Source organism: Amblyraja radiata, chromosome 23 (assembly GCF_010909765.2).
Source record: "Amblyraja radiata isolate CabotCenter1 chromosome 23, sAmbRad1.1.pri, whole genome shotgun sequence".
NCBI classification, from domain to species: Eukaryota; Metazoa; Chordata; class Chondrichthyes; order Rajiformes; family Rajidae; genus Amblyraja; species Amblyraja radiata.
Genome location: NC_045978.1, coordinates 15590860 through 15603600, shown reverse-complemented (window position 1 = coordinate 15603600; position 12741 = coordinate 15590860). Strand labels below are relative to the sequence as shown.

The 12741-nt window shown below is 42.4% G+C and overlaps 1 protein-coding gene across 4 annotated transcripts in view; it reads right to left on the bottom strand.

Annotated features, from left to right (window-relative positions):
* Window positions 1–6643: 6643 nt before the first annotated feature.
* znfx1 (zinc finger NFX1-type containing 1) overlaps window positions 6644–12741 on the bottom strand; it is a 41519-nt gene continuing 35421 nt past the window's right edge. For all 4 annotated transcript variants that reach the window (XM_033041599.1, XM_033041601.1, XM_033041600.1 and 1 more), the window contains 2 exons: window positions 11822–11917; window positions 6644–10937 (listed from right to left, as the gene is read on the bottom strand). In XM_033041599.1, coding sequence (XP_032897490.1) covers window positions 8502–10937; window positions 11822–11917 — 2532 coding nt within the window. In that variant the 3' untranslated portion in view covers window positions 6644–8501. The remainder of the gene's footprint in view (window positions 10938–11821; window positions 11918–12741) is intronic.

Genomic DNA, 12741 nt, shown 5'->3' with positions numbered 1-12741 from the left:
AAGCCCATAATGATGCAATGACGGGTTCAGCATTGTCTGGTGTAGTAGTTGAGAAAAATGTCAACATATACCTCACCTCCAGATCACACTTCAGCACCCTTCATTCCAGGGCCTTTCCAATCCCCCAAACATGCCCTGAAGCTTGAACTGTTATGGGGGCCTGTTCGCAACCAGCAACGAGGTAAACTCCTATCTCATAGGGACCACTCTACTGCTTTTTTTTTAAATTGGTTTTTTCCCTTTTTCCTCATGCCCACAATATTTAATATGTAAAAGAATATGTGATTCTGTTCCATTCTGTTTGTAGTTTGTTTGTCTTTTTGCACAGTCCGCGAGCATTGCCATTTTTCATTTCCCTGCACATCTCGTATGTGTATGTGACGAATAAACTTGACGACTTGACACTGTTATCTTCTTTAATGGGTTTGTTCCACGACAGGCTGGCTCAAAGATACTAGAGGAGCTCCTCTAGGATATTTGGGCTGGCTAGGCCCCGGCGGGGTCCAGGGGCAGAGCTCCAGTGGGGGTTCTGAAGCTCCTGCATTTTCAATAAATTGAAAGTGATTCTCAAGCGTTCTGCTGTTCGTTTACATAACAAAAGCTCAGAATTTTTCTAACACATAAGCAGTAAAATAACCTCCAAAATATATATATTTCATGAAATAGACAATAGACATTTCTCGTCAAGTCAAGAGAGTTTATTGTCATGTGTCCCAGATAGGACAATGACATTCTTGCTTTGCTTCAGCACAACAGAATATAGTAGGCATAAATAAATACAGAACAGATCAGTGTGATCATATACTATTCAATATATATATACACACATAAATAATCAGATAAAGTGCAATGGGCTATTAAAGTTCAGAGTTTTGTTTGAGTTGAGTTTAATAGCCTGATGTCTGTGGGGAAGCAGCTTTTCCTGAACCTGGATGGTGCAAATTTCAGGCTCCTGTACCTTCTACCTGAAGGCAGCGGGGAGATGAGTGAGTGGTCAGGATGGTGTGGATCCTTGATGATGTTAGCAGCCTTTTTGAGGCAGCGACTGCAATAGATCCCCTCGATGGTATGGAGGTCAGAGCCGACGATGGACTGGGCAGTGTTTACAACTTTTTGCAGCCTTTTCCGCTCCTGGGCGCTCAAGTTGCTGAACCAAGCCACGATGCAACCGGTCAGCATGTTCGCTACTGTGCACCTGTAGAAGTTCGAGAGAGTCCTCCTTGACATACCGACTCTCCGTAATCTTCTCAGGAAGAAGAGGCGCTGATGTGCTTTCTTTATAATTGCATCAGTGTTCTAAGACCAGGAGAGATCTTCGGAAATATGCACCCCCAGGAATTTGAAGTTCTTGACCATTTCCACCATCGACCCGTTGATATAAACGGGACTGAGGGTCCCCATCCTACCCCTTCCAAAGTCCACAATCAGTTCCTTGGTTTTGCTGGTGTTGAGGGCCAGGTTATTGTGCTGGCACCATTTGGTCAATCGGTCGATCTCACTTCAATACTCTGACTCGTCCCCATGTGATACGTCCCACAACAGTGGTGTCGTCGGCAAACTTGATGATGAAGTTCGCACTATGTCCGGCTACGCAGTCATGAGTATAGAGTGAGTACAGCAGAGGGCTGTACTCACCTTGAGGTGCTCCCGTGCTGATTGTTATCGAGGATGACACATTTCCTCCAATACGGACAGACTGTGGTCTGTGAATGAGGAAGTCGAGGATCCAATTGCAGAGGGATGCACGGAGACCCAGATCTGAGAGCTTGGTAACTAGCTTGGAGGGGATGATGGTATTAAATGCCGAGCTGTAGTCAATGAATAACAGCCTGACATATGAGGTTTTTGTTGTCCAAGTGGTCTAGAGCGGAGTGGAGAGCCAGTGAGACACATCCACCGTTGCTCTGTTGTGGCGGTATGCGAACTGCAGTGGGTCCAGGTTTTGGCGAGGTACGAGTTGATTTGCGCCATGATCAGCCTCTCAAAGCCACAGACGTTAGTGCCACTGGTCGATAATCATTAAGGCACATCATCTTGCTCTTCTTGGGCACCGGTATTATTGATGCCCTTTTAAAGCTGGTGGGAACCTCAGACTTCAGAAATGAGAGGTTAAAAGGAAATGTGAATGTCTATGATCATCCACAATCAGTACACCATTCCTGCCTTCTCCCCATATCCATTGACTGCTATCTTTACGAGCTCTATCTATCTCTCTCTTGAAAGCCTCCAGAGAATTGGCCTCCACTGCCAATCCACTCTTGAAGTTAGTGGAGTCAGGGGATATGGGGAGAAGGCAGGAACAGGGTACAGATTGTTGATGATCAGCCATGATCACATTGAATGGCGGTGCTGGCTTGAAGGGCCGAATGGCCTATCCTTGCACCTATTGTCTATTCAGAACTCTCTGAGTGAAAAAGTATTTCCTCATCTCCGTTCTAAATAGCCTACCCCTTATTCTTTAATTGTGGCCCCTGGTTCTGGACTCTCCCAGCATTGGAAACATGTTTCCTGCCTCTAGTGTGTCCAAACCCTTAATAATCTTATGTTTCAATAAATGGCCTCATACAGTTAAAAAAATCTTTACAAAAATTATGTTACTTGAAATGCCTCTTTGCCTAGCACTGAGATGAGAAAAAAAAATTCACCCAGAATTGTGAATTTGTGGAATTCTATGCCACGGAAGGCAGTGGTCTCGTCTCCTTCAGTAGCACCTCAGTCTCCCTTCCTGAGCTCAGGCTTCCACTTCTCACCCATGCTCACTTTCCCTCACCTCCACTCCTACACCTCATCTAATCCCCTCACCTCGACGATACCTCACTACCAAACTCCTCCTCACACCTAAACCTCGCCTAAACCGTACCTCATTAAACCTCTCCCCTCAAATAAACCTCACACCTTAACCCCACCTCAACTTAACAAAACCTCCCTCCTCACACCTAATCCGCGCCTCGACTAATCGTCGCCTCTCTCCCGCTCCCACTATTTATAGACCCCCCCTCCACCCGCCGTTGGCAGCTCCTCACGTGAGCAGTATGGCTCCAGCCGGGTGGCAGGGCCGAGCACAGAGAGCAGCGGTCTCTGGTTAGAGACCGACTTTGGGAGCTCCAAGCCGCAGGAGCTTCGACCACCCCGATGCAGGGGCTTCGATCGCCCCAATGCGGGAGCTTTAACAGCCCCGACGCAGAACTTCACTCACCCCGACTTCGGGTGGTTCGACTGCCCTCACCACGGGAAAAAAATGAGGGAAGATTAGACTTTATTGCCTTCTATCACAGTGAGGAATGTGGGGAATCCGCTGTGGTGGATGTTTATGTTAATTTTTATGTAGTTGTGTGCCTTGTTGCGTTTTTTTAGTGTGGCTGTCTGGTAATACAAATATCACTGTACCTTAATTGGTACACGTGACAATAAAAGACCTTTGAAACCTTTGAAGGATGAGGTTAATGAGCTTTCTTCACTGCCTGCAGTACCTGCATGCTTACTTTTAGTGACTGATGAACAAGGACACCCAGATCTCTTTGTACTTTCCCTTTTCCCAACGACACTATTCAGATAATAATCTGCCTTCCTGTTCTTGCCAACAAAGTGGACAATCTCACATTTATCCACATTAAACTGCATCTGCCATATATCTGCCCACTCACCCAGCCTGTCCAAGTCACCATGCATCCTCCTCACAGTTCACACTGCCACCCAGCTTTGTGTCATCTGCAAATTTGCTTATGTTACGTTTAATCCCTTCATCTAAATCATTAATATATATTGTAAATAGCTGTGGTCCCAGCACCGAGCCTTGCGGTACCCCACTAGTTACTGCCTGCCATTCTGAAAGGGACCTGTTAATCCCTACTCTTTGTTTCCTGTCTGCCAACCAATTTTCTATCCATGTCAGTACCATGCCCCCAATACCATGTGCTCTAATTTTGCCCACTAATCTCCTGTGGGACCTTATCAAAGGCATTCTGAAAGTCCAGGTACACTACTATCTCGTTACTGCTATCCAAATGTGCCTCTATTTCATCTTTTATAATTGACTCCAGCATCTTCCCCATCACCGATGTCAGGCTAATTGGTCTATAATACCGTTTTCTCTCTCCCATCTTTCTTAAAAAGCGGGATAACATTAGCTGCCCTCCAATCCACAGGAACTAATCCTGAATCTATAGAACATTGGAAAATGATCACCAATGCATCCATGATTTCTAGAGCCACATCCTTAAGTACCCTGTGATGCAGACCATTAGGCCCTGGGAATTTATCAGCTTTCAGTCCCATCAGTGAAGACAGATCCAAAGTACCTGTTCAACTCGTCTGCCATTTCCTTGTCCCCCATAATAAATTCACCTGTTTCTGTCTTCAAGGGCCCAACTTCAGTCTTAATCATGAATATACGTGAAAAATAACGGTCCCAACACTGACCTTCTGAAAATCCAAGTAAACAACATCCCACTGATTCCAGTTTGTCTATCCAGCTCTTTATTTCCTCAAATAATTCCAACAGATTTGTCAGGCTAAATCAATCACTTCCTTCAACACAAAGCCACATTTGTTTTAAACTTAACATTATGTTGATGAACCTTCTGAACACTTCAACTACAGTATGCAAGGGTTTTATGTTTTCAATCGGGATATCACCCTGATCGCACAAGTTATATCGAACACCAAAAACCATCTTTTCCATTTTTGCCTGGAGTATCCTCGACAATGATTTCACCTCATTGTGTTACACACCCTGAAGGTTTTTAATCTCAGATAATTCTGCTGTCTTCTACCAACATTGAGTTGTGTGAGAAATGGCCGTGAGGTTAAAATATACCATTCATCATCTTCTGCTGTATTAAGGGTCACTTCGTAATCTTTGCAGAAAAGATTGGGCCTATCTACCTTAAATACCTCGAGCATGGGTGTCATTTAATCACTCTCGAACTCTTGCACCAAGATCATATGTTCCAGTTTATTACGGTTTTTGATTGAATTGATGAAAACCAGAGTACCTAATTTATGGAATTCCCTGCCACAGAGGGCAGTGGAGGCCAAATCACTGGATGGATTTAAGAAAGAGTTAGATAGAGCTCTAGGTGCTAGTGGAGTCAAGGGATATGGGGAGAAGGCAGGCACGGGTTATTGATAGGGGACGATCAGCCATGATCACAATGAATGGCGGTGCTGGCTCGAAGGGCCGAATGGCCTCCTCCTGCACCTATTTTCTATGTTACCTGAGGGATTCTCACACTGTCAGAGAGAGACACTCCACACAGCCAACACCCAAGATCTGGATCGAACCCTTATCTCTGGTTCTGTGAGACAGATCTGCTTTACAAGGTAATCTTAACTATATTTTAAGATGCTCCGTTCAGCAAGCTATTCACCATTTGTTTGATAATCTATATACTTATAAAAGTCTCATCTTGTATGTGTGTGTGTGTGTTTTTGTATCTTCGGTAGCGCTGACATTTTTTACAGAATCTTACTCACATTTTCCAGTCGTCGCGATAATCAGGTTTCCTTCAGATTTGATGCTATATTTCACGTTATAGATGATTAAAGTTGAAAAAAAGCCTACTTTAAGAATAATAACGGCTTCTGAGAGATAGTCTTCCAGCAGCTTCCAGTGATGTCACAATTCCATCTCACAGTCCACCAATCACAATGACATCTCATTTACATAGGCTGCCGAGTGCAACAATTACATCACAATGGGACGTTGCCAACGGTAATGGCAGAAACAGCTTGAAGGAGAGGTTGCCTACGGTAACGGCAGCAGAAGCTTGGAGCAGAATGCTGCGTGCCGCCATCGAGGGAGAGGGAGAGGCTCTGTCCCCCAAAGCTGCCCGCAACCCCCCCCCCCCACACATCAAGTGCACACTGCCCGCACCCCCCAACCCCTATCCCTTGCCCCCCACGAATGTGGGGACGATTGATTGCCTCCATAAATTCTTTAATTTTCCTTGTGGGGGGTGATTGGCTCCGGGGGGGCGCCTGTCTACGGGGTCTTGGAGCGCCGATGCCATGCCCCCCCACCCCACCCCCCACACCTCTAACTTCAAGTAACACTGGCATCCCCTCTCTCTCTATCCTTCCCCCGCCCTAATTCGTTGTACTAGGTTCAAAGTCGTCTTGTTGAGTCTCATTGTCTATAACTTGTTTTCACCTAGCCCACAGCTAACAATGGCTTGTTTCCTTTATCATCATTACTTTTTTTGCATATCTTTCATTCATTTGTTCTATATCTCTCTATATCACCGTCTATATATCATTTCCCTTTACTTCAAATCTCAGTCTGAAGAAGGGTCTTGACCTGAAACGTGCTCTTCCTATTCTCCAGAGATGCTGTCTGACCCATTTGGTTACTCCAGCTTTTTGTGTCTATCTTCCACATAATTACAACTCATTATTGTTGCATCTTTGATGATTTGTGCTATAAGAGTGGTAATTGTGCTAAATTTCATCTTGGTCAAAATCTCACAACCAAACTGAATCAAATAAATATTGGCAAACATGGAACAGGATACCTGTCTTTCAGTCATAAAGGGGTTTGTTCCATATTCTGAAGCACAATGCAATATATAATGTTTCCTTAATTTATCGCATGTTAAGTATTTCTTACAGCGCACTGCAAACCCAATGTCAATTTAACATTTTGTTTCACTTATTTCGAGAGTTTTATTACGGATGTTGTATTTAGTTACATTTGAAGGATAATCTATTCAAATTCCGTTCAATATTTGTTGCAGACAATGCTGTAGTTAATGCTTTATTTAATGTGACAAACAGCTTTGTTTCTTACAAAATCATCTATCGCAAAACATAAGCCTGCAGAAGCCTAAATGACCTTCTATTAAAACCACAGAAAAGTGATAAGAAATCATTCATACAACCACACTATAATAGGAACAAAGCAAATTCTTCACTTTCTCTGGGAACAAGGATAATATTGATAGTAGATAATTATCTTCTTACATTTTTGCTTGAACATATCTTTGCGGAGAGATTTACCATTAGTTGAAATGACAGACATTGTTTTGAAGGAAACCATACTCCATGGTCAACAAACTATGTTAAAACCCTGGCTGTGTAGCCCAGGGTGTGCTCGCACTACGGTCCATCTATGCTTATTGCCCATTGTTTGTCCAGTTCCCATTTAATGTGCCTAACGTTGGGTAGTGCAGTTCTTACGGAGATTCATAATTACTTCATCTGCTGGATTAGTGCTTACTGCTTATAAATGTAACATTGTTTATTTTTAATTGATATAACCTTGGGCTATTACTCCTCGATCATACGTCACAATGCACCCACCTCAAACCTCAGCATATGAAGCTAGGGCAAGTGTGAGGTTTTCAGCAGCTCTGCAATGTATCGAGATCTTTGGCCTTCCTCCACCCTAGATGGACTTAGAGAGTGTGCTCTTAAGAAAGGTTTGTAGAAATTGGGATCTGTTATTTGGACTAAAATAACCAATACCTTCCACAAAGCTTGGACCCACCTAACGTACTCAATTTTTGTTCTTTTGATAAATTAATTCATGAAATTGTGTAAGAGCATCTTCTGTGTGGAAATGGTTTATATGACAAATTTAAGATTAGAGAGGGGTCTTCACATCAGGATGAAACTTGCCCAAAAAATATTAAAATTTAGATGAAAATAAATCTTTTGTTGTTGAGGACTCACAACAAAACCACATTGTTTCCTTGATATCTAATTTCTCTGATGCATTTGGGTCTAGGGGAAGAGGAGGTACGCACCTAGTTTGGCCTACAGTACCTAAGACAAATGTCCCACTAGAAGGCAGGAGCATGGCTTCTCCTGACTTGGTTTCCCCAGGCTATTCCTAAAGCCCCAAGCTTACTTAAGATTATACCCATATTTAGATAGAAATTTCCTGAGTGCTCTCCGATCCCTTTAGTTGATGGTTGCAGTTTTACATCAGTCAGAGGGACAGTGACATTAATTTGTAAAGTATAAAATCAACTAAACAAACCATGTCCCTTTCTTTATAGATGGTTCCAAATGTGCACTTTTGCAAATAAAACAGTAGATTACCTTCCAGTGAAAAAACAACAAATGCCCCCATTTTAATGACAAGTAGAAGCAAACTATATAATTAGAGAATAATATGAATGGGCAACTCATAATAGAGGTGCACCCATACCTCACTTGTCTTGGGGTTTACAAAGAGCATTGACTACAACACATGCATAACCCAAATTAATTTTGGATTAAAGCATTTTAAATACATGACTGATCTTCAATTGCTCTAAAGTAAACAATCGTTTTAAGATAAATCACAAGATAACCCAGCGTAATTCAGCCTTATTCATTTTGCCTTGCATTTGCAAAGGATGAAACAGAGGGCACCGCCCCTCAAAAAAAAGCTTGATGTCCATGTGTTGCAACAGGATCATCATATTCAGCTAAAGCAACCTAAACATGAATGTAAACAGTACAAGATCTTATGCATAGGAATGAATGACCGCCCTTGTTCATTATCTGAAAAAGTCTCAGAGTTCTTCGTAATTTAACATGTTAGCAGTATCTGACCAGACTGCAAATTGAGCTCCATCCATTTCTGAAGCCACCTCGTTGCTATCCTCCAAAGCATGGTTGGTACCTCCAATTGTTGCATCACAATCTGGGCATTTAACTTTTTCCATGGCACCTCCACATTCTGTGATGACATAGACGTGTCCATTTGGACACTTGTACCAATGGCCTTGACGAAGGCCCATTGCCTTGACTATCATTACTCTCTCATTTTCAGATATACCAAGGCCATTGTCAGGCAGAGCCACCTTCAATTTTTCCATGTTCTCTTCTACAAACTTTTCATCCTCCTCAGTGAATTTCTTTGTGCCTTCGAGGATTTTCTGCACACGTGCGACAGTCTGTTCTGTTGAAGGGTCCAGTTGTTTGCTTGATGCCTTATTACACCGAATATAAAGGTCGACAAGGAACGTAAGCCTTTGAATTTCTCTTTGCAGGTCATTAAGCTCCTGCTCTGTAAATCTCCCACGCTGTTTGTTTATCCATTTCAAACACTCAGACAACTTTGTATTAAACTTTCCCTTCATGGATAAATTTAATTTAATTTCTTGACTTTTAAGTTCAGCCAGCCTGCACAGAAATGCAATTTTATTTTCAATGACAGTCAAATTGTACAGAGTTATTGGAGGTGCAGATGAATGCAACGAGAATAACAAGTTATCATGCATATCTGGAAACTGTTCGGCTATAATGGATTGCGTGTACAAGAGAGACACTAATTTTTTTACAGATTGCTTCTTTTTTTCTGCATCTCCCTGAACAAGCTTCTTCACTTTCTCAATTTCGCCGAGGCTCTTTTTTATCATTGCTCCATATCGAAGACTCTTCCTGATGGGTGTTCGGCACCTTGGACAGTCATTCAGCTTTATAACTGTACTATTGTCTTCATCGTTCAAATTCATGTATTGGTCAAAACCAGTCACTTCAAAAACGTGTTTACAGTCTTCTAGCTGAACAAACCTGGCCTCAGGTTCATCCTCAGTTCCAAAGAAAATGTCAGTGAGGTCAGCATGGTGACACACACGGCATTTATTCGGGCATGGTTCACCACAGAGTCCGACACAAGGATGCCGACACTTCAACAATTTCTTGCAGGGCTCATTACACGGTTCTCTGTTGCATGGCTCTGAGCACAGCTTTTGACATCTGTAATGCTCACATGCCCACTCACAAGGCTCCACACACGGAGTGCACAGCTCTCCACACTTCCTCCTGCATTTACTGTGCTTGCATAGGTTTTCACAGTTCCGCTTACACGGAGGGCACTGGTTTGTGCAGGGCTCCAAACACTCATGTGAGCAGATCAGCACACGCTTGCATGGCTGTTTGCAACTCTCATGGAAGCGACCCTCATTGCAAAGATGGCAAGATCCAGGACAGTCATGATTACAGTCCAGGCGCGCGTTGCATTTTTGTCTGCAGGGAACACAATTCCCTAGCCTTACAGCCTCTTTCATATAACATTCCACTTGTTGCTTATGACCACATTTTAAGGTGATAGAGATTTCCTTGCTGCACTTTGCACATTCATCCCCACAAGTCGCTGTGCATTTATGGCCACAGTACAGTATTTTTGAACAAGGTTCTTTACAGGCAAACTTTTCTGGCTCCGTGGAACAAGGCACCTTTTGCATATGTTTACACTTCGGAATGATTTTATCCACTTTTACCTGACACTTGCCACACTTCTCATAGCATGATTTTGTACATCTGTGCCCAGCACCGCAAATTACTTTCTGACATGGTTTCAAGCAGTTAAATTTCTTGTGATCGATGTCGTATGGATGGCATGCTCTTGTGCAGACATGGCCGCAATCCAGCCTGTACTCGCATGGAAGGCTGCAACCTCCCTCGGGCACTTTGCTGAAATCCTCCTTGTTGGATACAAAGGTCGTCGTTTTTGGGTGGTTCTGGCAAGTGAGCAACAATGACCGTCCAATGTTACCTTTCGCATGCAAGGTATGCATAATCTTGCTCCAAAGGGGAACGTTTGCCAGAATGTTCATGTTTCCAATGCAGTAAAGACCTTTCTTGGCTCTTGAGAGTGCCACACAGACTCTGTTTGCTATTTGCAAAAATCCAACTTTGCCTGATTCATTGCTTCTCACTAGAGAGAGCAGGATAATGTCATTCTCCTCTCCCTGATATTTGTCGACTACATGTACCTTCACACCAACAAATTTTTCAGAAGGCATCATCTTGCGTAGACAGAAGAGCTGCCCTGTATACGTGGTGAGGATAGTGATCTGAGAAGGCTGGTAGTCTTGACAGATGAGGTAATGACACAGAGCTACAACAAAGGCAGCTTCATGCTGGTTTTGATGGCTTTTCCCTTCCCGGATTTCCTCTTCAGGGAAATTATGTTCTACAAAGAACAGATTTGATGAAATTCCCTGTGGAGAAATTGTGGAGGGAGAGAGAGGTTTTAAAAATAACGCAACAAAAATGAAGTATTCTGTACTTAACTTGAACTGAGATAGACAGAGACGCCAACAAAAATGTGCTAGAGGCACAGCAGGTCAGGCAGCCTCTAAGGAAGGAATGGACAGACCAATGTTTTGGGTCGGATCCGAAGAAGTGTTCTGACCCAAAATCTTGTCTGTCTATTCCCTACAGATTCTGCCTGACCCATTGAGTTCCTTCTGTTCTTAGTTTTTTGCTCAAGATTCCAGCATTTGCTGTCTCTTGTGCCACTGTTTTGGATAGGCAAGAAGATTATTTACTGGAAGATGATGGAAACTTTTGAGAGAATCATGAACATTTTTCCAAGGAACATTTTGCAGAAGCCTGACCTCCCTCAAAGTTAGAGGATTAGGTTATTTCATTATCATCCAGTATTCAAGAAGCAGTTCTTTAAATTAAATGAAACTGTTCTGGCTATATGTGTAGGTCTACAGCATCACAATTTACTAGAGGTTATACCAATTACTCTATTTGTTTAATATTTGTTGGTGTCAGCAGCTGAAAAATGGTGTGCCAGCTACTTCTTGGGAATTTCATTTGGAACTTTGTTTGTCTTATGTTTGTCAGGATGACAATTTAGTGTGTGGATGGCACCATCAAATCTAGGACTTGATCTTGTCAAATTTGAGATTTTATTTTAAATCTATACTTTTGATATTCAAGTGACTGAGAGAAGAGCCTGACAAAAGCTTTTGTAATAGCATTTTGTCAGCGAATAATTAAATCATTGCAATGACCAGGGTACAAAGACAATAAATGCTACTAATTTAATTTCCCATTATTAAAAATCTAAAAACATATTATAGGTTCATACCTTAATGTTTTCATAATCCATTACAGATGGGTGATTCTCCAACTGTTCATAGATGTGAGGAGTTAAAAGCTCAGCAATTTCTGGTCTCATGCGATGCTGGATAAAAAAAAGATTAGCATTATATATGAATACACACACAATGTAGGAGCAAGAACAGGCCACCTTGCTCTCTCAGGCCTGTTCTGCTGATCTGATTGTCACTTGAATTAGTGTTCTTCCAGTCTCTTTCTATACAGGGTTGCTGCCAGAGGAGCGGAGAGTAGCAAATTTTAAATCTGCTGTTCCAAAATAAAAAGGGTTGTGGGATGAGACCAGCAAATGTACGCTAATCAATTTAATGATGAGAATTAGAAATGTTTTTGAGGCCAAAAATGAGGGCAGGATATGTTCTGATATGTTGTAAGTTTCAATCAAATCCCCCTTCATACTTGTATGATTAGAAGCCTAACCTGTCCAAACTTTCTTCATAGGCCAACCTTTCACCTCTCCTATACTGTTTCCTTCATACTTATGTCAAACCTCACAACAGGAAGGGAAAATATGCATTACCATTTACACAGGACGTGTGTCAAAGGGAGGGAATAGTTAGTGTCATGGGCGAGATGACTTTGGTTGGTTAAAGGTATAGGGATATAGATTTAGGGATAGCAGTAAGGCAGTAATTGCATCTGATATAAGGTGGACAAGGAATTTTGGGGATCAGTACCAAGGAGAATGGCATGTGGATGTCTTTAATATTGGTGAGATAGTAATCCAAGAGGTACACAGCCAAGGTGCACAAAGTGAGGGGTGGAGTGCAAAACATTAGCTATGTTGGATGCATGCAAGAAATAAAAATCTTACTTTATATACATGTCTAAATCATTCCACTTATGGTTGTAAATTGGAAAAACAATCATCGGTGCACGTTAGGCTCAAGC